This window comes from Anabrus simplex, chromosome 1, assembly GCF_040414725.1.
Source record: "Anabrus simplex isolate iqAnaSimp1 chromosome 1, ASM4041472v1, whole genome shotgun sequence".
In the NCBI taxonomy this organism is placed as follows: domain Eukaryota; kingdom Metazoa; phylum Arthropoda; class Insecta; order Orthoptera; family Tettigoniidae; genus Anabrus; species Anabrus simplex.
This window is the reverse complement of record NC_090265.1, coordinates 491742545-491770190: the sequence shown is the minus strand read 5'-3', so window position 1 is coordinate 491770190 and position 27646 is coordinate 491742545. Positions and strand designations below refer to the sequence as shown.

The 27646-nt window shown below is 36.6% G+C and overlaps 1 protein-coding gene across 2 annotated transcripts in view; it reads left to right on the top strand.

Annotated features, from left to right (window-relative positions):
- Positions 1 to 27646, top strand: part of ACC (acetyl-CoA carboxylase) — a 391497-nt gene that overhangs the window by 303422 nt on the left and 60429 nt on the right. For both annotated transcript variants that reach the window (XM_067135322.2, XM_067135321.2), the window contains exons 25-31: positions 859 to 1039; positions 1140 to 1376; positions 4777 to 4980; positions 14179 to 14380; positions 19908 to 20008; positions 24172 to 24441; positions 26322 to 26442. In XM_067135322.2, coding sequence (XP_066991423.2) covers positions 859 to 1039; positions 1140 to 1376; positions 4777 to 4980; positions 14179 to 14380; positions 19908 to 20008; positions 24172 to 24441; positions 26322 to 26442 — 1316 coding nt within the window. The remainder of the gene's footprint in view (positions 1 to 858; positions 1040 to 1139; positions 1377 to 4776; positions 4981 to 14178; positions 14381 to 19907; positions 20009 to 24171; positions 24442 to 26321; positions 26443 to 27646) is intronic.

Here is a 27646-nt window from a genome sequence, read left to right as displayed (position 1 = left end):
TTGGCCTGTAAGATTGAAAACTTACTTCCACCCATGCATGAATAGTGGGGCCTGTTTTATTTTTTATTAAAAATTTGTTCATTTTCACATGTGTGACTATTTTTCTGCAAATGTTCAAAATTGTTCATAGATATGTAATACAGTAATCTGTTCTGCTAATCTTCCTGTGCTTAACTGCAGCTCCTTTTACTGTAATTTTTAAAGGTTGAATATGTGGGTAACCCTCTTCTGTACTAATTCAGTCAGAGAGAGAGAGTGCGTATGCGCCCGCTCGTGCACGCATAAAAATTCTCTCATTCCTTGTATCCTGTATCATAAAATATTGTTCTTTCAAAAGGAAGGGGATACAGAAGTGAAACAGATAACTTTTACAATGAAAAAAGGTACATTTGCCAGGAGAAGTGAGGGGAAGTAATAGAAAGATGAAAATGAAACCCATTTATGATACCATGCATATTTTCTATTCTACTTTAGTGGGTTAGAAAGAATAAAATTAGCTATTAAATGTTTGCTAATCTGTGAGGACTGATATATCAGAAGAAAAGCAAAAGGGGCTCAAATACAGCAACTTCCTGTTGATAGATATACCAAAAATCATAATAGTTAGTGGGATGTAAAACTAATAACATGATTATTATTATTATTATTATTGTTGTTGTTGTTGTTGTTGTTGTTGTTGTTGTTGTTGTACACTCAGCATAGTCAAAATTTTACCTCTCCTCTCTCTTTTCAGGCAGATTGGTCTTTGATAGAGATTACATTTCAGATAATGTATAACAATTTATACTGCAATACACAAAATACCTGTTGTTTTGCATTTTGCTATGATGAATGAAATCCCTCCATTTTGTGTTTTAGGCGCCAGTTTCCAAAATTCTTCACCTACCGATACCGAGATAACTATGTAGAAGATCGTATATATAGACATTTAGAACCAGCTATGGCATTCCAGTTGGAGTTGAACAGAATGAGAACATATGATCTTGAGGCATTACCCACCTCAAACCAAAAGATGCATCTCTATCTTGGTAAAGCTAAGGTTTGTGTTCTATTCTATTGTACATTTCATAGTCATCGTAAGAATAGGCTGTTATGAAACATTTTGTTCTGATATTGACTGTAATCTTTTTCTCCCCCAGGTTGCAAAGGGTCAGGAAGTGACTGATTATCGTTTCTTTATTCGTTCTATAATCCGTCACTCAGACCTTATTACCAAGGAAGCATCATTTGAATATCTGCAGAATGAAGCTGAACGTGTGTTATTAGAGGCAATGGATGAATTGGAAGTGGCATTTTCCCATCCAGATTCAAAACGGACGGACTGCAACCATATATTTCTCAACTTTGTGCCTACTGTTATCATGGATCCTTCTAAAGTAATATGTTATTTATAAATAAAGAAACCATAATTACTATTACTTTCAGAAATTGAAGTTCTAATTTTGCTTTGTTTACTTTTTCCTTTTGATGAAATATTTTTTTATTTTTAATCTTGTTATGATAGCATTAGTTGTAGAGATATTCTGACATTATTCAGGGCTGTGATATTAGGAAGCAAATTCAGTACCTTTCTGTATTTATTTACATATTCACTCTCTCATATAAGATGACCTATTTCTTTTATCCATTTCAAAGCAAAAGCTGTCGAAGATAGGACTGAGGTGGTCAAATAATTTACTGTCCATCAGTTCAGGTTTGAAAGGTTTTATTGGGGCGTATTTTACACAACTGTCAACTGTTTTCTTAAACCTTTAATACTATTCATAAAGCTGCACTGAAAAATACAATATAAATAATGTTTCAGTACTCTCAACCTGGGATGCAGTATCACGCACAGTAGAAGTCTGTTATAGCGAGAATTCATAACAGTGAAAAATTTACTCGCTATAACGGATTGGCGTTATATCCGATTTTTGTATAAAAGTCGGAAAATCCTTCATGCACTTTAAAATCGGTAAGAAACGGCAATCAGTTTGTTCAAAACTTGCGTTTCCGTAGATGATATCCACACTACGGCTTACTTGTTTGTTATATTTTGTAATCCGATGCTACATGAAAGTATATGTTTAATTTCATTCTGAAAAAAATATAGTACCGTATATCTCAGAATCCAAGATGAACCCCACTTTTTCCTTCAAAAAATTTAAATCAGGCTCAAAAAGAAGTTTGTAAAATCATATGAATGCCTGTCTTACAGTAGGCCTATGCATTTTTAGACTATTTTTAGACGCCGAACATTGACTTTCGTCACGCCGTATTTCTTTATTTTTGGCGGCTGCACAATTATTTATTTCCGCGGGTTTAAGGACCATTAACTCAACATTGGCATCATAATACTGAAGAGAACTCGTTGAAAATTTTCCGGCAATATCTATTCCATGCGTCTCTACAATAGAACGATCCATCAGGAAATTATTCTTGCTTTCTATAAAACTGTTACTTTTACGCAGCGTCAGATATAACCGGCTGCCGCTACACGCACGTCTCGCTTGTCGGGTTTGGCCAAATTCAGCGGCTAGCGATGTATAGGCCTAATCACGAACGTTGAAAGTCAATGAACTAGTTTATATCGCCACGGTATGGCCATTCTGCCCTTGCATTTTTCGTGCACATACCTCACAATTTCATCTTCAACTTCTTAAAGTGTCCTTGTTGCGGACCACTGAATGCATTTATTGTACAGTACACATTTTTTTGGCTCTTTGTCTTCACGCTAACGCCAAATACTGGCTTTAGTCAGGCCTATGCCGTATTTTCTTGCGGCTGCACAATTATTCTACATTTCCGTGTGTTTAATAAACATTAACTTATAATTGGCATCATAATATTGACTAGAACCCGTTGAAAATTTGCCGGCAATACCTTTTCCACGTATCTTTACAATACGACTATCCATCACGAAAATATTTCTGCTATCTATAAACCTTAATTTTACTAAGCGTCAAGTACAATAGACGCGTTATGACTCTGACACTGAGTAGCCATGGCTTTTCTAGAATTCGAAGGGTCTCATGCTTTGATGTCATTCTGCAGATTTGAGAAACGTACAGGCTCTGTACAACTGGTTGTCGCGGCTAGCGATGTGTGGTAAAGAGGCGGTGTTTATTGTCAACGAGTTCTGTGCGCGTGTGAAAAGAAGCAGCGTGGTTACCACGGTAGTTGCCAGTGGTATCCATTAACTTACTGTTAGGCCGCGAATGCAACAACCCTTGAGTTTTCGCAGATTCTGAGAAAAAAAAGTCTTGGATTCAGAGAAATACGGTATCACTCCAGAGATTTCTGTGGCAAACACCTCAGCTTTCTTCTTCAAAAAGCGTCACCTAACCTAACCGTATATGTAGCCTATCATGAAAACATATTTGAAACACATGTAGAAAAATAACCTCCTCGCGAAAAATTTACATCTAAATAGCCATAACTAGACGTGAGAAGATATGAAATATCCTCTGAAATCAGTGATGTACTCTGCCATATCTTGAGGTGTATCACATTCTTTCTTAATTTCCGTATATAACATTAAAATTACTTTAGTCTTTATTTTTAACGAGTTAACAACTGCTATCGGCCACGTTATTTACGCATTTATTACGAAAAGGTGTTTTCCTCCTTCATTTCAAATTTTCTTTAGAGAACAGCAGTCAATGGGTATTACTAATAAACTCCAACATCGCCTTTGAATGTTAACGAGAGAGCTCGCAAATGCACAAAGTGAGAAAACTATACCATCCCGAAGATGATCGATAGCATTTTGTTGCAAACGTTTCAGTTTTCTTATTCAAACAGCGTCACGTATCCTAACTTAACTGTACTATACGTGTGATGAAAACACACTTCAAGCGCCAGTAGAGAAATTATACATTTCTCGCTATAAATTTTCATAATAGCCTTTCCGTAATTTAACCAGACGCGACTGAACATAAACTAACCCCTGAAATCAATTAAGCACTCTGCCATATCTCAAGGTGTATCCCATTCTTACTTAATTGCAGTATTTAGCCTCAAAATTAAGCGGTTGTTTAGTCAGCCTTTTAATGAGTTAACAACCATTATCGGACACGTTATTTACGCATTCATTACGAATATATGTTCTCTTTCATTTCGAATTTTCTTTACGGAACAACTGTTGCCGGATATTACTAATCCACTCTGACATCGCCTTCGAATGTCGACGAGAGAAATTGCTAGTGCACACAGCGAGGAAACAATTCCGAAGGTAATCGATCGCATGCAATATCATCGCTGGGGTGCATAAATATCGGTAACGGAAAAAATCGTGCGCGCTTAATCGCTCGTAATAACGGATGCGCCAGTGATAGGGTTCTTGCTGTAACCGAAGGACGATACACAGTTTAATATGGGAATTTTGAAGGGACAGAAAAATGTTGTTGCTATAACGGAGTTCTCGTTATATGCCGTACTCGCTATAGCGGACTTCTACTGTAGTTCCATATGTATTTCAAGGTACAAGCTGCCATTATATTTCAAATCTCTCATATATCAGCATTTCACACTTTCTTGGAAAGGAATAGGAACAGTAAAATTTATGAATTTACTTTAGAGAAAGGATCCTAAGATGTAGGACACATTCAATAAGTTTAGGTAGAGGAAGTAACAGAAAGGAGAGACAAAGACAAAAATTAATCTGATATAGGATGGGCCTGTCTGCTTTAACTATTTGATAGTATTTCATTTCCCATGTTTTTTTTTGTTTTGTTAATAAGATGTTAAACCGTAAGAATGTGCAGGTTTTAATATAAAATTGTTCTTCTATTCCAGATTGAAGAAAGTGTTACTGATATGGTTATGCGGTATGGACCACGATTATGGAAACTTAGAGTCCTTCAGGCTGAATTGAAGATGACAATTCGTCAGTCTCCCAACAGCAAAACCACCAATGTGAGACTGTGTCTTGCTAATGAAAGTGGCTATTCTCTCGATCTTTGTCTGTATAAAGAAGTCACAGACCCAAAAACTGGTGTTGTAAGTACAGCTTTTCTACATTTGCATAGTGTATATTTAATTTATTCACTGTCATATATTGTACCTGCAATTGCCTGCACTTAAGGCTAGCTTGAAGAGCATGAGCAGCATACACAGGGTGTGTACGGTACATCATTGGAGTGGGTACAGAGAGAGGTTTTATTTTCAAAAATCATCATTAATCTTGTTAAGTTCTGGTTTTATTTCAGTTTTGACTTATATCACCTGTATAACAAACAGGCAGCTTTCTGGGATGATGTGTACTCCTAAATCCATTAGTGATGCCTTCATACCATGGAACCACACATCCTGATGCCATGCCGAAAGTGCAAGTGTAACTTAAAAGCTTTTCAGTTTGTCGAACAGACAATTTCAATATAAATATTACACTATAACATACCTGTAAAAAAACACACTATTAAACAAAGAATGGCATGTTTCTTTCGTAAAAAAACATCGTCAGATTCTATCAAGTCTCACTCACATTTGGAAATATTTGTTTATTTCTGTCCAAACACCTAGAAATTTGAAATTTGGAACTTTTCTTAATGATATCCTGCTTTGTCAGCTGCACCACCTCAGGATGAGGACACAAGTTTACTTTACCACTGCAGCATATAAGGCGTGGCATTTGAAAAACCGTTGCTCTTTCATTGGCTCGAATCCAACTGACTGCTAGTCAGCTGACCCTCCAGTACATCACACCCCCCTCAACCTGGTCAGGTCAGTGACACCCCGCACTTCTCCTTCAGGTGCTTTACCCCTAGTGTTCCCTTACTATTATCATTGTTGTTGCTATCCCTCTTCTTCTTCTTCTTCTTCTTCTTCTTCTTCTTCTTCTTCTTCTTCTTCTTCTCATTTTCTGTTTTGCTTCTTTTCCTCATATTACAGTTTTTAAAAAAATATTATTATTACTGCTATTTTTGTTTTATTATGCTTTTTAATTAGAGAGTTCTTGTAAGATATTATTTATAGTGATAAATGTTAATAATAAAAGATTGCCTCAAGTGGCAAAAGGTGGTGCATAAATGTTTTTTTTTTTTTTTGCTAGGGGCTTTACGTTGCACTGACACAAATAGGTCTTATGGCAACGAGGTACATAAATTCAGAGAAATTACTACAGATAAGAATATTCTAATCCACATTCCAGATCTTTAAGTCAGAGATTACCTCGTGTGGGATTCATTAAGCACTAATGCAAAACGTGTAAATGTTGTTCAGATGTTAAGTAGGGCGAATAGGGGGATCTTTTAAAATTGTACGATCATTCAGGTTGGTTTCGTTATACTTTTTTGTGATGTAAATTTCAATTGCTTCTTTAATATTCAAAGATTTATTTTTATTCTCGATGCACAAGATTTTTAGATCTGTGTCGATATCTGTGAAATGGTACAAACTGTTGTGTGCTCTACGAAAGCTGAATGTCGATTGACTCTGATCGCATTGTTGTCCTCTTTGTATCTCGAGTAGGAATTAAATCTTGCTTGGCCTATATATCCCTTTCAGACCTGAAAGAAAACTGGAGGTGTGAATTTTTGTTTGTACGTCAAGAACTGACTAAAATGCTCCTCAATACACATATTAATAGTTTATTTTACAAAATAAAAACTAACATCTGAAAAACAGGACCCACACAATTGTGCGTATCAAAATTCAAAACCTCGTTGTATCACGTACGATGGTGTAGCTTCAAAATTTACGTTCACTAACCAATGTACACACTTCATTGAATATATTCCGGTATTCAGTAAAGCTTCTAGATTAATATAAACGCAGTAAATAAATACTTACTTTCGGCACTACTGCTTCCTGCCATCTCGCCGATCAACTGTGCTTTTTAAACTCTTCTTCCTTCGCCCTGGCGGTCAAGCGCATACTAAAATCAATTGAAATACACGCCACGTGTCCTGCACAATCACTGCAGTCCGGTGTAGCGCCGAAAAAACATCAAATACGGTCAGGGATAACTAAAATACGAACCCGCACAATTGTGCGTACTCGGTCTGAAAGGGATATGTGGCATTGCAGTTAGTTTCTTGGCAAATGAGTTCATAGGCTCTTGACTTGGAGAACGGGTCTTTGTTGTGTAGGTTGCATTTGCTGATGTGCATTTGTAGTGTGTTGTTTGTTTAAAAGGCTACTTTTAGACCTTGCTTTTTTGAAATTGTTTGCTATTTTGTATGTGATTTTGTTAATGTTGAGAACAATGGTTTTTTTTTACTTTCCTGTGTGGTTTTTCTTTTGTTTATTTAATAATTTATCTACCCTGCTCGGAGGATGGTTGTTTCCTTTCGTGACTTGTTTAATTATTTATATCTCTTCTGTGAAATCCGTTGTGCTCATTGGTGTAGAAATAGCTCTGTGTATCATTTTATTCAGTCCTGCTACTTTGTATGTGTAAGGGTGGTTCAATTCTTTGTCAATAGTGTTGGATGTATGAGGGGACTTTTTGTATATTTTGTATGACAGGTTGTCATTATTCCTACTGATTGTGATGTCTAAATTGTTTATTTTCTTGTAAGTTTCTGGTTCTATTGTGAACCTGATCTTTTGTAAAGACCCTCAAGATCATATAAATATTCATTTTGTAGATCTTAACTTCCTCTTTTCACTGATCTACTTTTGTGTAAATCGCATCGCTGATTCTCTGGTAATCTCACAAGCTTTCTCTTGAATTTCAATGCGCAAAGTAGTAGGAGGTGGGGACTCCTCTATCTCTGTCAAGATAAGCGCTAGGACAGATGTTTCCCATCACTGCAAATCTGACTAATGTGCGTCATTACTAATACGTTCATTAAGTAATACATCTTCTTACATCATCACATATTGTAAATCATGCTGATTTCAACGAGTCCTTACTTGTACATTTCTAAGGCCTTACTGAAATTTTATTATTATGATTATTATCACTTGACGCGCAGAATTTGTGAGTTTGTATTCATGTATATACAGGGAAATCGCTGAGAATATCCAGTTAACTCCGCCTCTTGACCTAGGCAGTCTCTTGAGTGTGGCATCCTGTTTCCTTCTGGCTCTCACGATAGAGAGCATAATTTCAAGGTTTTGCTGTACTGAAAGCTCTCTCGCTTGGTTTGTGCAATTGGATCTTAACCCTTCGAGCCATCGCAGCGTCGCTCATATCCTGGACTGGGCATAAAATTCTTATTACAACAAAACATGTCGTAGAACGATGTGGAAAATGACATATATGACTTGTTGGGCCTCGTGACATGCCTATTAGCATGGTATTGAATGGTTACAGCATCAGCGGTTTGATTTTTGCTATGAACGAGAATGCACTACCTGTGAATGACTCCATGAACTTGAGATTGGTTGCTGTTACCACCACTTAACCTCAGTGGTGATGCATTGTTTTCACTTCTGCATTTCACTTTTCATGATGGACGTTCTTTCATTTGTATTTTGAAGTTAGGATTACAAGTGTAGAGTTTATGAAGAGTTATGCCAAAAGTACAAGTTCTGAAATAAGCACCAGAAATGAGTAGTTAATCATTTTCACTGGGTGAATTTCAATGTTAATTCATTGCAGTAGAAGAAAATTAAAGTCCAGATATTGAAATGATGGTAAGTCTCTTTGTTTAAAAATAATAACAAAGTTTTTCGATATTGACATGAAAATAAGAAAAAGAGCCTCGGAAAGAAGATTATAGACCGGACTGACACGTCCTCTCAGACAGTTGTAAAGTATGATGACCGTAAGGCTGATGATATACAATGTTCTGAAAGGAAACCCCAAATAAAAGAGACCCAAATACCGAATTGGAATTATGAACATTATATCATTAACTGGAAAGGTAGAAGAACTCCTAGACATGATGGATAGAAGAAAAATATCAATATTGGGCAATATTGGAATTGAGACCAAATGGAAAGGGATTGGAAGTAAGACACTTCGTGGAGGATATAAATTATACTGGAGTGGACAGGAGAAGGTAGCGAAAAATGGTGTTGGATTCTTAATTAACGAAGGGACTGATGCTACAGCTTAAGTAATCTGCAAAAGTGATAGAATCATTAAAATGTTCATGAAACTGGAGAACACTAAATACACAGTCATACAAGTGTATGCCCCACAGACAGGTTGCAGTGAGGAAGACAAAGAGAAATTTCGGCAGGACCTGGAAGATATTAATGAGGAAAATGTTATTATTATTATTGGAGATCTAAATGCGCAAGTTGGGATAGACAGACTTGGGTACGAGAACATCATTGGTCCACATGGATTTGGACAAAGGAACCCAGAAGGAGAACAACTATTAGATCTGTGCAGGAGAAATGATCTTATTTTCAAAAATATATTCTTCAAAAAAAGAGAGTCACAGAATAACAAGGTACAGTTGGGATGGCCAGTATAGAACATTGATTGACTACGTAATCATGAATAAAGATGGTGGCAGGGACATCACATATGTAAAGGTCATCCCTAGTGAAAGCATGGACAGTGACCACAGATTGTTGGTAGTAGACTTCAAATATGACTAATGAAACGCAGAAAATTATTACGAAAAAACCAAGGGTTAAAACTTGGAAGTCCAGAACCTACTACGCTGGCGTAGCAGGGGGAGAGGTTATACTCCCACGTGGCGCGTCCCAGGTGGTGGATAGGGGGGTCCTAACCGGCTTGCCGGCGGACTTGAGGGAAATAAAACACCTCTCGTGGACCAAACACACAACCCCCTGTGGGTGGGGGACACAGACGAAGAATACACCCACGGTATCCTCTGCCTGTCGTAAGAGGCGACTAAAAGGGGCGACCAAGGGATGATTGGATTAGAACCATGAAACTACTTGTGATTAGTACCACCACGCGGGGAACACCGGTCGCTATTACTTGTGCGTAGTACCACTATGTTAGGTACCAAATAGGTTTGTGATTAATAGCACGCAGGAGCACCGCGCGGTCAGGCTTTTACGGTACCTGTGATTAGTAGCACTATATGAGCGACACCAGGGTTCTGGCTTGCCTATGATTACTACCCACTATATAAGGAACACCACAGGATAGTACGAGTCCCTGTGGTTAGTGCACTTATGTGATGAAAACCATAGGTTTGCGTTGCCTGTAAATAGCGCCGCTATGTCCGGAACACCATAGGTCTGTATTACATGTACGAATTTCATAACCTGTCAGTAGTACCATAATGTGTGGAATACCGCGAGTCTACGATACTTTTGATTAGTACCGCACCATGACAAATACCATGGTTCTACTTTCCAAGCGATAAGTACCATTATGAGAGGCCGATAACCTATATTTTGGACCCCTTTAGCTTGCACGCATTACAGATTCAGTATTGAGCTATAGAAGCAGTCCCTTGGTCAGTACTACTCTTGTTTTCCATCATTTTCTGAGACTGAGGCATTGCGGGTCGGCTCCACTGATTGTTTTAAATTCATATCCATCCGTTCATTTTTGGTCCTCACGCTTTGAATTCTGGTCAGTGGAGGAATTTGGATTTTATTTTTTCATTGCATTTTGTCTCATTTCGTACCATCAGGGGCCGATGACCTAGATGTTAGGCCCCTTAAAACAACAAGCATCATCATCATCATCATCATCATCATCATCATCATCATCAAAACTTGGAAGTTGCAAGAAGTCCAGATAAAGGAAGAATACAAACTAAGGATTCAACAGAGTTTGCCGAAGGGTGAAGTAACCAGCGTTAATAAAGAGTGGAAGGCCTTCAAAGACACCTTTGTGGGAGAAGCCAAAAACCTATGTGGAGTTACAAGTTCCAGCAAAAGAAAAAAGGAGACACCATGGTGGAATGATAGAGTGAAAACAGCAGTGAAAGAAGGAATCCAAATAAAGAAGGCACTGGACAAGGAAAAATAAAAACAGGGACAAGAACGAAATGAACAAGAAATACAAAGACTTCAAGGAGTATACAGGAACAAGAAACTTGCTGTAAAGAACATTGTAAGGGAAGAAAAAGAGAAGAAATGGAATGAGTTTGCAGACAAACTGGAAGAGGACAGTAGAGGAAGTATGAAATTGCTATACAGAGTAGTAAAATCAAGCGAAGGGATCAAGAGACCATAAAAGCAATAGATTGTGATGATGGAACTCTGGCACAAGAAGAGGGAGAAGTTAAACAAGAACTCAAGATCTATTTCGAAAAGCTGCTGAATGGAAATACAGAAAACATAACAGATAGAGGAGAGCCTAGTCGAGGAACCACAACTGAACCACCAATTACATGGCTTGAGGTTGAAAATGCGCTCAAGAGCATCAAGAAAGGAAAGGCAGTGGGCATAGATGAACTAAATGCAGATATGCTGAAAGCAGCTGGAATTCCAGGAATCCAATGGCTCTACAGACTGCTCAACAAGATATGGGAGGAAAATACTATTCCTGAGGACTGGAAGATGGGCATCATTGTACCTCTGTTCAAGAAAGGAAGCAGACGAAAATGTACTAATTACCGTGGTATCACACTACTGTCTCATGTCCTGAAAATATTGGAAAAAAATAATAGAGACCAGAATCAGAGATATTGTTGAACCAATTTTGGAAGAAGAGCAGTATGGTTTCAGACCAGGAAGGTCAACTACAGACCTTATATTTGCAATTAGGATGCTAATGGAAAAATACTGGGAGAAGAACAAGCCTTTATTTCTAATATTTTTGGACATTGAGAAAGCATACGATAGTGTACCAAGGGAAAGAATTTGGCAATGCATGAAAGAACTTCAAGTGCGAGACAGCCTCATAGACAAAGTGAAAATGTTGTATAGTGGGAACAGAAGCTGTATTCAAGTAGGATGTGGTTTGTCAGACTGGTTTGAAACAAAGAGAGGAGTGCAGCAGGGCAGCTCATTGTCACCACTTCTATTTATTATTGTAATGGATGTAGTAATGAAATCTATTAAAAGGAAAGAACATGGAGATATCAAAGCCTTCACATTTGCAGATGATGTTGCGATTTGGAGTGATTCAGAAGAGGAATTGGGAGAGAGAATGCAAAGCTGGAATGAGGAGTTTAAGAAATATGGTTTAAACATCAGCAAGACCAAGACGGTGGTGATGGAAGTGTGTGGGGAAGGAGCAGAACCAATAGTCATGTTAAATGAAGCCCAACTGGACAGCGTTCCAGTTTTCAAATACTTGGGTAGCGTTATATCAAATGACAACCTAGTTGAGGTGAACAATCGAATCAATAAAGCAACACAATTTTACCGCCAGGTAAGACACCTGCTGTGGGATGAGCAAATACCCATGAAAACAAAAATGACATTGTACAAGTCCTATTATACACCGGTTCTTACATACAGTCTCGAAACCACAACACTGACCAATAGAGATAATTCCAAACTTCAGGCAGCTGAAATGAAATTCCTACGCACTATGATCCAGAAAACCAGGAAAGACAAGATTAGTAATGAGAAAATTAGAGAAGAAGTAGGAATAGATGATTCTCTCCTCAATAAGATTCAGATATCAAAACTGAAGTGGTTTGGTCACATGAAGAGGATGCCAGTAAACAGAACTGCAAGGAAGGAATTTGACATAAAAGTAGAAGGAAGACGACCCGTGGGAAGGCCACGAAGGAAATGGATAGATTTAGTTAAGAACGATGTACTGCTGAGAGGTCATGATTGGGACAAGTTGGTAGAGGAAGAATGGTACAAGGACGGGATGAGATGGAGGAGGCTCATATACCACACCCAGGAAACTGGAGATGGTTTAGGATGATGATGATGATGACATGAAAATAAATTGGAGATCACTTGTCGTAGGAAATACTGTCCAGGAAAAAACAAACAAACAAACCACCCTAAATTCTTAGAATTCGTATGAATAGTGAGTACTGTATTTACAAGTTCCTGAACGTATTAATGAACCGAACACTTGGGAAATTAAGTTCTCGAGCACTGCCTTGGAAAAATCATAAATAATTGACACTAAACATAGTAAGTTCTGTCACAAGGAACGGAGACCAACATTTATTCTAGAGTTAGGTTTTCAAGTTCTAACTTGATTAAACACACAAGGAAATTATCAACACTCTCAAGAATTATTGTCTTTGCATAAACACAACTAAGTCCTTAACATGAAATATTTATGGCAGTGGTAACTTGTAATATACGATCATAGAAAGTTTAAGTATGGTTTTGAGTACATCCGTCATCTGGAGATCATTGCACTGTTACTATTGTTCCTTGTAGCATATTGTTGAATTGCAGGAGCAAGATCAGCAACTTAGACCCCGTGTGTGTGTGTATGTTTTTTTTTTAAAGAATAACACCCATGGTATCCCTTGCCTGTCGTAAGAGGTGGCTAAAAGAGGCAACTTAGACGTGTGTGTGTGTGTGTGTGTGTGTCTGTCTGTCTGTCTGTCTGTCTGTCTGTCTGTCTGTCTGTCTGTCTGTCTGTCTGTCTGTCTGTCTGTCTGTCTGTCTGTCTGTCTGTCTGTCTGTCTGTCTGTCTGTCTGTCTGTCTGTCTGTCTGTCTGTCTGTCTGTCTGTCTGTCTGTCTGTCTGTCTCCTGGCATTGATTCTACTTGTGCTAGGCACCTCAATTTCATCTACCCAATTCGACCTTCCTTGGTCAACTCTTGTTCTTTTCCGACCCCGAAGCTATTAGGTTTCTGAGGGCTAGGGATTCTTTCATTTTCACATCCTTCACAGCCCTTGTCTTTCCTTGGCTGATACCTGCATTTTGCGGAGTGTCTGATCCCTTCCATTTTTCTCTCTTATTACTGTTATATAGAGGATGGTTGTCTAGTTGTACTTCCTCTTAAAACAGTAATCACCACCACCACCATCAGCAACTTAGTTACTAACTATCCTTGACCATGAATTACATCTGAGAAAGTGTTTCCGTGTATAACCTAAGACCAGTGAGAATGTCAAAAGTTTACTTTTATTCCTTACTTAGTTTTTCTATCATCTTCTCCTTTTATATATTTATCAAGCAAATTTGCAAGATTAATTAGTATAAAATCTCATTTTGTGGATTCACTTTAATATCTAATCTCCTGCATATATTCTTCATTATAGACTAATTATACTATTTATTCCCGCTATTTCTTTGAGTTCAATGAAAATAATAATTAAATATGTTACAATGATCATGTGGTAAGGTATGATATTTCTAAAGCTTCAGTCATGGCAGATTTTGGCCCTGTATGTTTACTAATAATTGAAATATCCATTATTGTTTTGTTTCAGATCAAATTTGAAGCATATGGCAATAAACAGGGGCCTATGCATGGTTTGCCTATTTCTGTTCCCTATTTGACAAAGGACTATCTTCAGCAGAAACGTTTCATGGCTCAAAGTTCAGGCACTACGTATGTATATGATTTTCCTGACATGTTTCGGCAGATGATAGAAAGGTTGTGGAAGGAATATTGTGATGAGAGGCCTGGAGGTAAGTTGTAAAGATGGAATAAGTTTACTACATAAAATAATTTGCATGGTATTAGGATAAAGTTGCCTACCCTGTGATTGGACAAACCACACTAATTTACAATTGAAATAAGAAAGACTGCTTCAGTTGTGAACATTCTTTTATTTCATGACCTAGTTTAGGAAAAGAATTGACAGACTTAATAAGAAAAAGATAGTAAGCAGTGGTAGGGAACAAGTTGAATGAAAACTATTGTTGTTCTGTTTTAGTCTTCCAGGAATGATCATAATCTGATTATCAATTTGAACTATGTAACATGGAAACTTTTGAGAGGTTTTGTAGATCTGCTGAAGGTATAGGGTCCATTTAGAAGGATAGAGTTTTGGTGATATTTAAAAGGATTTACAGTTAAGAGTATCTTGCTGTAATTGAGAGTCAACAATAAAATAGACTTTTGTTTCAAGGAGTTGCAGGTTTGAATCATGATTAAAGAATTTTACAGTATTTTATGTATAATTAGATAGTTTAAATAAAGAAACAGAACAAAAATAGACAGAGGAAAAAAAAAATAGACTTCCAGAAAACAAATGCTGCTGCAAAATTGGACTGCAAGGAAAGGCTTTTAAAATTGAATATAGTACTTAATGTGATCTCTAATGGTCCTAAACGATTAAAAAGAAAATAGCTAGATAGATTAGATATATAAAAAGAAATATGGTAGTAAGATCCACATTTCAAAATCAAGAAATTTGCTGCAGAGTAAAAATGTTAAAAGCATGGCATACCAGATGAGGGAGAACAAACTGAAACAGATAGTACATTTCAAATAGAATAATTTATTTGGCTTTGAACATAATATACTCTCAGTTTCTTCATATTTCGAAAGCAATCACGTCCTCTTATCTGCTATCAGATGAAAATGGGATCGTTTTGAAAGCCACTCATTTTATGTAAATTACCTTGCTTTCTACATCATTATACACTCTTACATGTTTGTATACAAATATACTGTCTGTATAAACTAAAAGAACATATTCAACTTAATGACAGATATGACAAGTTCACAATAAATGAACTCCAGTATTTTACTTTTAACTAGTTGACCCGACAGACGTCGTTCTGTTAAAAATAAATGACATTGGAACGAACTCAAATTCAGTCTGTACCGGGCGAGTTGGCTGTGCGGTTAGGGGCGTGCGGCTGTGAGCTTGCATCCGGGAGATAGTGGGTTCGAACCCCACTGTCGGCAGCCCTGAAGATGGTTTTCCGTTGTTTCCCATTTTCACACCAGGCAAATGCTGGGGTTCTACATTAATCAAGGCCATGGCCGCTTCCTTCCTAATCCTAGGTCTTTCCTATCCCATCTGTGTCGGTGTGACGTAAAGCAAATAGCAAAAAATAAATTAGCAAAAACTCAGTCTGTACTGCACGCAAAAATCAGAATAATGCAAATGACTACATCAACATCAAATGAGTTAATTTTCTACTGCTACCAGAAGTTAGTAATAAAGTACTGGAAAAACGTATTTTCATTACCTGTAATATTAATATCTTGATTGTGAATAAGGAAATGCTCAAATAGGTCACAGCTTATCACTACCCAGAAATAACCCTGATTGACTTTAACATAGATAGGAACTGTTCAGCAGGTTTTCAAATCCCTCACAGAGCCATAATTATCACCCGTTGCAAATCAAGTAATTTGATAAGTTGATGGCGTGAAGATAATGTGGCAAAACTTATTCCTCTTTCTTCGTAGGAAATAACTTATCATAGAAAACACTGATTCCAATCAATACTATGAAGATATTTTTCATTGTAAAGCTTTAAAGTACACGATATTTTGTTGTTTGATTACCTGGCGCGTAAACAAACAAAGTTGATCGTTTTCCAACACAGGAACAGGCTACATACAATTGGCCATGTGAGAAACATGGGTTTTCAAGATTAATGCCGCAAACACTCAGTGACTGCCCCTGGGTCATAGCAAAACCGAGCCACACTGGAAACTACAGTAGTTTAAATTCAAATGGTATGTCAGTCGGAATCATAGGGATGCGTGGTATCAAAACGTCTTCTCCTTTGTGCTTCCCCATTAGAATAGTTGAAAAGAAAGCAATATGGGGGATAAGTCTGTTCGTTATATGTTACCTTGAAAGTTGGCATGAAATTGTCCCGAAGTACATTTGTTGCCCCAAATGAAGTAATTTGAAAGCAGTTGTTATATTTTTGGATATTTGTAAGGAAATGTATGGAATCTGTTCCTGTTTCTGAAACCAATGAGTACAGTGGATCTGGTGGTGGAATCAATGGCACTAATTTCACTTTGCCATTTACGCAACACAATCCAGTGGCTTCATTTTTGTATTTCAATGCCTTACGGTTCTGGCAAACTGAGTTCATAGATCCAATAGCAATGCATTGGTAGGCACTGTCGTCAGTTGAAACATGGTAACTGAAAGCTGTTCGATTCAAACTTGGAAGATTATTAGCTGAACGACGGGCTGCACAGGTTAGTGATATCCAAATCCTTTCAGTTTCATTTCGCTCTTCACGTTGTTGTGCAGTCCGATTAGACTGAAAATTAGCTTGGCTTTTAGCATTCCGAGTTCTTCGACCAAAGTTGCTCCGCCTGCGTCTTATAGGCGGCATGAGTCTTGAAATGAGTATGCTGTATATGGAAGCACACACAAAATAAACCAATAAACCAAAGAAATCAATGAACTTGTTTGTTGAGAAGCGAAGATTTAAAAACAATCAGGGTAGGCAAAGGTCTCCAACTATAACAAAACACGACACTGCATACGACTGTCTGGGGAGCGTACGCGCAAAACCAAAATCCAAGGAGGCATTTTTCCTGTCACAAACTGAGAACTAAGCAAGATAAGAACTTGGGGTTTGTTTTAAAAATAACTTCTATATCTGAAGACCATTTGCCTCACTTTGACCCCCCATGCAAATTCAATAGCAAAGAAGTTGGCCAGCGACTGACATTTTCGTGCCTGCACATAAAAATCTCGGAACATGACCGAAAAGAAACACAAATACTGCATGTTCTTATCATTTAAATTTAAAAACAAACTTATCTACATCGAGCTGAAATGTTCCTTTATCAGCAGTGAAAAAATTACAAATATAGTGAATGTAAAATAGGAGTTATGACATGATAAGTTCTAAGCAATGAAGATTTTGCATTTGAGGTAATATTCCATTATATTCCATTAATATTAACATTTTCACACTCAATTATTTTGTAAACCTTTCTTTTGTTAATGGCATCAAATGCGGCTTGAAATTTTGTACATAATCCGATATTCACCCATTTTAACCGATAACATTGAGATTATACAGATGTTGATTCCCATAGGGAATCTGTAATATTTGTTCCAAATGAGTAAATTTATAACACCAATATAAATGGTCCGTTATTGGACATCATAAATTTTCCAGCTAACTCATTCCTGGTTGCCAGCGTTTCGCCCTCGTGTGCTAGACTGGGCTCACCAGCCGGTACCCAGCACACCTACCAAGACGCATGGCTAGTGCATACCGTGGAGGCCACTGCATAGGCCAATTGTAGCCACCGGCATTGAGATTTACGGATATTTGGCAAACGTGCTGGATTAGAGGAGGACAGCGCTAAGCGCAAACGTGGGAGAAGGAAAGAGAGACGAACAGTTTGAATGGAAAAAGAGAAATGGGGTTTTTACGTTTTTCCTGGCATTTTTTCCATTTTTTTCTCTTCGTAAAAACCTTACTCGCACTTCGACGAATATTTAAAAAACTAATTAGCCGAATTGGTCCAGCCGTTCCCGAGTTTTGTGCTTAGCAACACATTTAGTGATTCATTTTTATTTATATAGATTTTTCGGCAATGTTCTGATGAAGTCATCTATCTACACTCCTAATTTGGCATGTTGGTAAAATATGGTAGAGGGACCATCATCAGGTGCAGTGCATGGTGACCGCTGAAATGAAATCAAATCAAGTTGGATATTATAGCTTTTATAGTGAATATAATACTGTATTCATAAACACTTCATTACTAGATATCAAATCATACATATGCATATATAATGGCATATTATGTAGATACCTATAGTTCCGTTTCTATGAGTTTCGACTTGACAGTTAACCAGAAGTCAGACATTGGTGCCAAATTGTTACGAGTACAAACAACTGATTTACGACACGTAACACGAACAGAAATGTATATACTCGAATATAAGTCCAGAATCTATTATTCTTCATAGCAACATGCATAACTCACATAAGATGAGCAATAACACATAACATATTTAGGACAAGGCTATAAGATGATGCTCGAACAGATAAAATGCGAGAAAATGAAATAACATTTCTACTCACCATCTAGAAGAGCTCCCTTTGTCAATCGATTCAGTTTCTCTTAAGCACAGAAAAAATCCTGCAAAGGGTGGTGAACAGCTTTATGCTCATGCCTCCTGACTATTTCATCCACCACGTGAACTGGGTACTAGGGCGTGTTTTGTTTCACAAGATGCATGAGAATTCCCTCCCCCCTTCCCCATATCATCGCGAACCAAAATATTATGCTCCTTCAACCACTCAATCAACTCATTATTTCCAGCCGTCATTGTTGGTGCTTTGTCAAGAATGACCAAGTGAACTGACAAAGATCCTGAAAAGGACTGAGCGCAATACAACACGCAGTTGATAGCACGCGGTTACAGCAAACAACAGATCGACTACTCTGGTAACAGGAATTCGAGTCTAACACTCTCTATCAGAGCAATTAGCTGCCTATGACTGGCTGTTTATTAATTCACTTAGCCCCTGCCAAAAGGCAGCACTCAAATGTCAAGTCAAAATTCATAAGAACTGAACTATATAAAATGATACATAAAGTTTGTTATGCCACTCCACTGATCTTCAGTACACTTGACAGTGGAGCATGGATTTACCACCAACTATTTATAAAGGTTCCATCTGAATGAGAGCTGATGGAATTCTTGTCTTAATTTATTGTAAAGGGTTGTACTGAATACAAGATGACATTTCTGAGTTTTCTATAACCTGTTAAATTCTAGGTTATATTCTATATTTTACGTTATATGTTCTAACAAATGTGCCTTTGCTGGTAAGGCCAAGTGTGCAGTATGTCTTGCTAGAATAGACTAGATCAAATAATGTTACTTTCATGGACCTGTCTGTCTCATCCTTGGCTTTGACTATATGAAAGTGACTGAGGTATGAGCAGTGCTAGTAATGTCAACCTGTTATAAATGGTGTAAAAATATTGTCCATTTTGGGTTGGTTGGTGCAAGCTTTTCAGTGGGCTTGGCATACTGATAAGCAATAGCAACATCTGGCTCAGTGAGGAAAGCAAAGGGGAAACTACATATGTCAATCCTTGTTTCCCTAGTATGATGGTGGAAGAGTACTCACAATGAAGGAAAAACAGAGGGAGTTAGCAATGAATATAAGACATTATGATTTTCTATTTATTTTTTCCATTATAATGTTAGTGGTTATATGAAAATACATGAATAATATCTTTCTGTTACAGAGCAGATAAGTGTCCCACCACAAATGCTAGATTATGTTGAATTGGTACTGGAAGGGGAAGACCATCTTGTGGAACAGAAGAGATTGCCAGGAGAGAATAATGTAAGTAATACAATGATTTTTAAGTTTGACTTCAGTTAACTTACCTCTATTCTGGTATGATAATTTTTTTTAAAAATACTATTGAGCTACCATAACATATTTTGTTTTCGTAATTTAAATGCTTAGTATTATATACAGTTAATTCATAATATACATAAATGCATGCTTTTCTCATATGTGAAGCTGTTTGTTTGGGAGTAAAAAAAATCATATTCTTGGATACGAATAACAGCCACTGCTGATGATAAAGAGTCCAATACTTCCAAAAGTACTTGCATCAGTCTATCATTTGCATGCAAATGTGTTTTCTGTCTTCAGTGATGAAGATACTAAGGAATTTCAGACTTCATCCCAAATTAATAAAAATGATAAAATTAACTGTAACAAACATCATTTCCGAAGTAAAATTCAGAAGAGAAATATCTGAGCCATTTACGATTAAAACAGGGTTAAGACAGGGAGATGGTTGCAGTTGGACAGATTGGGACAGATAGAACAGGATATGAGAACATAATGGGACCTCATGGATATGGTGGAAGAAATATAGAAGGTGAACATCTCTATGAGGAATGCGTTGGTGATGAAAAATAGTTGGTTCAAGAAGAGACAGAAACATAAGATAACACACTACAGTTGGGATGGACTACAAAAGACTGTAATTGATTATGTCATCTCAAATGAAGAAAGGAGCATATGGTAACAGATGTCAAAGTAATACCCAACGAGAGTCTTACAGTGACCACCGTCTATTATTAGCGGACCTGAAAAACTTCTGTGTGCCAAAACGTATAGAACAGGAAAATGCAGAAAATCAAAGTATGGGAACTCCAGAAAACAGATAAGAGAACTGAGTATCAGAACTGGATAAAAACCCTGTTAACAAGAGATGAAAGGAAGAATGGAGAGGCAGAATGGACCAGACTAAGGGACATATTGGTTAAGGAAGCTAGTGAAGTTTGTGGAAAGACATGTATGAAAACAAGGGAGAAGGAAACACCTTGGTGGAATGAAAGAGTGAGAGCAGCAATCAGGGAAAGAAATCTCTTGCCGAAAGAAAGGGATCAAGAGAAAATTAAACTGGATCTTACTAGAAACGGGGCAGAGATCAGAAACCTCAAACAGTTGTACCGAAACAAGAAACTGAACATTAAAAGAACAATTATACTGAAACAGCAGAGGCAATAAGAAACTACTGTATAGTGTTATCAGAAGCAAAAGAAAACTGGCCAGAAAGGAAATTACAAACAGAGTGCAAAAGTTGATCAAAATTCTACCAACAAGTAAGAACACTTTTATGGGATGACATGATTCCAAAACCGGCCAAACTGTTGATGTTTAACAGCTATTTCATACCAATATTGACCTATGGTATTGAAGCGTACACCCTCACAAAAAGAGATTCATCATGACTGCAAGCATCAGAGATGAAATTTCTTAGATCCACCATCCAGAAGACCAAGATGGACAAGTTAAGAAATGAGGAGGTGAGGAAAGAAGCCGGAATAAAAACATCCCTATTAGACTGAATCGGCACATCCAGACTACGGTGGTACGGGCATGTGATGAGGAGGGAGCATATAAGAACAGCCAGAATAAAATTTGGAAAGACAGGTGGAGGGGAAAAGACCTGCAGGAAGACCTAAAACCCAATGGATGGACATGATCAAGGTTGATCTAGTTACCAGAGGATGGACAGTGGATGATGTTCTCCATGACAAGTTGTATATGGACAGGAAGAATCGGAAGAGGCTCATTAACAGTACCCGGGAAACTGGAACTGTACAATGATGATGATGATGATGATGATGATGATGATGATGATGATGATGATTTTTCAATTGTGCTCTAGAATATGTGATGGGAGAATGGTAAATGGAAAATCTTTAGTATAAAAATTGGCACCAAGAAAGATCAAATAAAAGTAAATTGCTTGGGATTCGCAGACGACTTAGTGTTACTAGCTAATAACATTCAAGAAGCCAGAAATCAAATAACAAGTCTATAAAATATAGCACAAAAAAATAGAACTCCAGATATCACTCGAAAAGACTGAGATATTGGTAGTAGATCCACTAGTACTAAACCACATAACAGTAAATAACAGAAAGAAAAAAATAGTGAAACAGTTTAAATACCCTGGAGATATTATAACACACAACTTGGATGAGAAACTTAAATGGCAAGAAAGAACTAATAAAATAATAACAGCTCAAAAATTAACATGGTCTATATCCTGCCTCCCTTTCCAGGTCGCTCAGCCGGCAAACAGGAGAAATCACATCGTGGACCATACGTGTGTGCAGGCTTACCATTTATCAGAGGCAGTTTTAATTTAAAAGGTGCGGACTGGTATATGGCAAAGACACGCTTATAAAAACAAAGGTTAACTTTTATTAAATTCAATTCAAGAAAATAGCATCAAAAATTCATATCTTGATGATCAATTATGGCTTTATAAGAAGTTTATTAAAATTTACATCTCTTTACATATTTTTAGGTAATTCTGACTGAAATTCTTGCTTTCCATCCTCTCGGCTGCATAATAAAGTCAGTCAGAGAGATTACTGAAATCCAAATAAAATAACAAGAATTAACTCGGTGTCTTGGATTATTTAAATCATATGAGAGTCTTCTCTCTAACCTATTATTCATGTGACACTCAACAAGTATCCAAATTGTTTCTGTTCATTTGAAGATTAAATTACTGTTTTACTGTTGATCTGACCTCATCAAGAGTTAATGATGTTTAAATGAGCATAATATTCTCTTAATCCTTCAATATTCAGCATGACTCCTTAATTAACTTCAAATAAAAATTAATCTGCGAAGTGGCCACGTCTACATCTTCAGACTTGTTCGTCAACATATTTTATGTCTATTTAACTACAGATCCTTGGACATCTAGAGCTATCTAGCCATCAATGCACAATTTATAAATTAAGGTTTTGAAGTGTTAGTTCTGGGAATGTAAATGGGTCATTGAAAAAAAAAGAATCCAAATAGTTAAGATTACGAGTGACAAGCTAGTGAAAGGAACAGTGAGATAAGAGATATATCACTGCTATTTATGTACTTACTAAGGTGCAGCTGGGTGCTGCAAGAGACAGGAAGTATAGCGACTGTTCCTCCCAAAAGCTGACCTTCAACTTTTATTGTTACTTTTATATCCCAAATGCCAACAGGATTTGTACAAACCATGGAGTATGTAATGACTTCCTCTACAAATGGAACAAAATTTCTGATCCATCTTGTGTTTGTGGAGAGACTCCCCAGACCATCCAACACATTGTGCAGCAGTGTAGTATTACGTCATACTCGGGAGATCTGAAGGACTTTCTATCGTTGACTTAAGATGCTATTAACTGGATAGACAAATTGACTCTCACTATATAACTGCATACATTGTCTTTGTATACTCTGTTTCATGTCTAATAGTAATAAGGCCCTAGTTATTTTAGTATATGATTTATATATTGTTGTATATTCCAATGTGTTGCCATACGCTAAATAATAATAATAATAATAATAATAATAATAATAATAATAATAATAATAATAATAATAATAATAATAATAAATAATAATAATCCCAGCTCCAATCTAAAATTACATTGTAACAGATACACTGGAACATGATACTGGAAAGTAATCATTTGTCTCATCCTTCTGTAGATGTTTACACTTATTATTGGCAATTTTAAATGAAAACTTTGTGGTGTTAATTTTTTTAATATTTTTTGAAAATACTTTATGGGTCTTTTGTATCAAGTTCTTTGTGACTTAAACTTGTCAGGAAAATGCTGGGGCTGTACGTTAATTATGGCCACAGCATTTCCCATCCTTCCAAAAACCTTTGATATGTTAGTGCTACATTAAACCACTACCAAAAACAAAACAAAACATTCTGTTCTCTTGTGACTTCATTGGATTTTCTATTTCAGTAATCAACCACCTTTTTGCAGCACTTAAAAACTTAAAAATCAGGTTTGAGAGAGACAATCTCTGATCTCTGATCAGTTGCTTGATAAAGAATATTGTTTGGTAGAATTAGTTTATGAAATTCGAATGCTGAATGTATTGATTATACCAGGAAGAGATAGTCATAATTATATTAGTTGTGAATGAAGAGTTGCTTACGATATGTGATCTTACTTCTTTTACAGGTTGGTATGGTGGCTTGGAGACTAACTATGTACACACCTGAATATCCAGATGGTAGAGAGATAATTGTAATAGCTAATGATATTACATACCTTATTGGCTCATTTGGTCCTAGAGAGGATCTTGTATTTTTCTTGGCTTCTGAACTTGCAAGGCAGAGAAAAATCCCTAGGATATACATTGCTGCAAATAGCGGAGCAAGAATTGGACTTGCAGAGGAAATCAAGCAGTTGTTTCGTGTTGCATGGGAAGATCCTGAGGAACCAGATAAGGTTAGTTTTTCTATCTCAGCTGCTGATGTTGCCTCCAGAATAAAGGAATATCAGCATATCTTCTTTTTCATGAACTCAGGGGCTTGCTGAACATACAAAGCTTGCATGAAGAAATTGGAAATTTGTCATTGAACTACTTGGATTTCAGCTTCATTTTTGCATGAAAGTTTGTATAATTTTGTATTTCTTAACAGGTTTCTTTTATTATTATTAATTAAAACAAACAAAAAAAAAAACACACGCACGCATGCGCGCGCGCGCGCACGCACACACACACGCACACACACACACACACACCAGTGCCCCATCATTATAATGCCATCGTTTGTTCAGAGCACTTTTTGGCACAATAAAGAGGATGACATTAAATCCACGTCACTATTTTAAAACAGCAATTTGAATGACTTGAATGACGTAATTATATTCCATACAGGATTTTCCAAAATAGTATTAATCAACTGTCTGTACTTTCCATTTGTACAATACCATGGTACTGTGGCAGATGTTACTTGCAAATTTCATACAACTATCACATGCACAATAAAGTACATTGATTGAAGTCTGAAAATTATTTCAATACAATATATAATAGTATTTGATACAAAGTACAGCTTTGTACCTGTACATGAAATCCTTTTGAAAAATGAATCATTTTTGCACTGAACTTTACGGCATTTACTGTCAACTGAAATGGGCGAAGGACTGGTAATGAGGTGATCGCACATATTCTTTGAGAAAAAATTCTAAAATAGCCATGCAAGTGGTTTATACAACTTCTTTAATAGTGATCTTATGATGCACTAGCTCAGGTATTTCACTTTCATTTTCACTGTCACTTGGACTTTCTGTTGATTTCACTAAGTCAACAATGTTGTCAGTGGGTTCTTGAAACGCTGGCTCTTCTGCATTTGTTACTGTGTGGTCTGCTGTGGTAGTTGCTCTATCTGATATGTTGGGAAGAAGAACAAGAGTTTTCATTAAAGCTTCGATTGATTGGTTTAAGATGCATCAGCCCCTGCGATGATTTCAGTTTTGGGCTAGCAGTTCTTTATTGTTGCAGTTGAAACATCTTCCCATGCACCTTTGATGCAGAAAAGTACATTATTTAATGACTCGTGTTCTCTGATTATGGAGTCCCAGTGATACAGGCAGGCCACGTAACACTAAAATCAGACGGTTCAACTTCAATAATGCCTATGTATATCTGCCCAGGTCAGAACACAAAAACTAAGCCAACAGTATACAAATACCAGTTGAACCACACCAAAGGACAACAAAAAACATTGAAACAGGAAGACTTCCAGCTCAAGACTGTTTTAACGATCAACATTTCACAGTTTTTTTTTTTTTTTTTTTAACTTTCATCATGCTTTTTAAAAAACTTTTTAACTAACATTTCATTTTGTGTGTTTTCTATGTTTTTAATGCATCATACATGCCGTACTGAGGATGACCCAATGCCAGGTCGAAACATGTCTATTTATATGTGAACTTTCATCTTAATTGGATGTAAAAATATATAGTATTGACTAGGAGGATTAAAATAGTTTTGTACAACTTTGTAAGAAGTTCAACCGTCAATACGGATTCAACAGTGAGATTCGTAGTCTGTAAAGGGACAACTGTAACAAACTGTGTAGGATATTCCTATTCATATTTCAGTATTTAGAAAGGTATTGTATAGATATTATTTATTATGTCTCTAGAGAGTTACTTTCAACATTTCAGACGAGTTAATCATGCTGTTCACTCTAGTAGAATGCAAATAGTGGCATTTTCTTAATAAAATAAGTTTACTATAGGAGAATGGGTTTCATCTGTTTCTAATGTAAATAATGAGTTATTGGTATTTGTTAATTATTTATTGAATTTTTCCATAGGGCTTCAAGTATTTGTACCTGACTGCAGAAGATTTCACGAAAGTATCATCAATGAATTCTGTTCATGCTGTTTTAATTGAAGATGAAGGAGAACCGCGATATAAAATAACAGATATCATTGGTAAGGTAACATCAGAATGGTATTTAGACATTCTCAACTAACCTTTACTAATACACATTAAACATGATTATTCTTTTAAAATCTATTTGCAAAGTCAGTTCTTTGGAGCAGCACTCTTTTTGTATTTGTGGCAGGAAATCTTTATCTGTCATTGATGTCGCAAATAATTTTCTCTATATTTTATAAATCATTCAGGTTGGACATTGTTGTTCTTCTTGTAGTGATACAGAAAAGCCTTTCTAATTCAAAATGGTTGGAACTCAGACATTGGACTTTGAATAATGTGATTTCAGATTATCTGTCAATTCCGAATATCCAATATTCTCTCGTCAGTTGCATAATAGCGCAATAAAATTATTCTAACCATATAACAAACAAAAGGGCACTTTTAAAAACAAAAATAAAACAGCTGCATGATGCAGTATATACAACCCCATTCTCACAATGCTATAGATAGCAAATAAATGCAATAAAAAGATTAGGTTAAGTTACTTTACCATATGTTGCTTACGTGTATACAGGTGACATCATAACTCAGTCTGACAAAAGGGTCGAAAGTGGCTACAACTGAGGCAAAATTTATAACCTTGTATGCGAGAACAAAATCAGAGCATCATGAAGACTTCGCATTTCCCATTATGTACACATTTACACTAGGTGGGTTAGGTTGTTTAAGTTCATATAAAGTTTTTTCATGAATCATTTTTCAAAAAACAATAACAATTTACACTTGGAGAAAACATGGATAAACCAATGTACATAGAAACATGTTCACCAGCATTGTTAACATTTGTCAGCTTAGCCTAGTTCAAATCTCGATCGTGGGTCTTGTCTCCCCCACACTCGTGGAGGCCGGCGCTATCGATAGCAAGCAGCTGTTTAACCTTGGAACAGGGTATGTAACACAACTATAAAAAAACACTAGTAGTGGTGCAGTAGTATTGTACCAACGTAATGATGAAAAATTCACAGTGTGCTATAAAATGTAAAATAAATGAAAGTGGAAGAACATCATAAAACTACCATTTTGGAGATATAATAATAATAAAGGTAAGCAATATGCAAATTAAACCCGTCAGGCCTGCTGTCTTAAAAATGTAACTAATTGGAGTCTGTGTCAGTTTCTTCCTGTACACACTTTCTACAAAACTTTTGAATTTGGTCCATTGGTTTAATTACTCTATCATAAGCATCACTAGCTCTG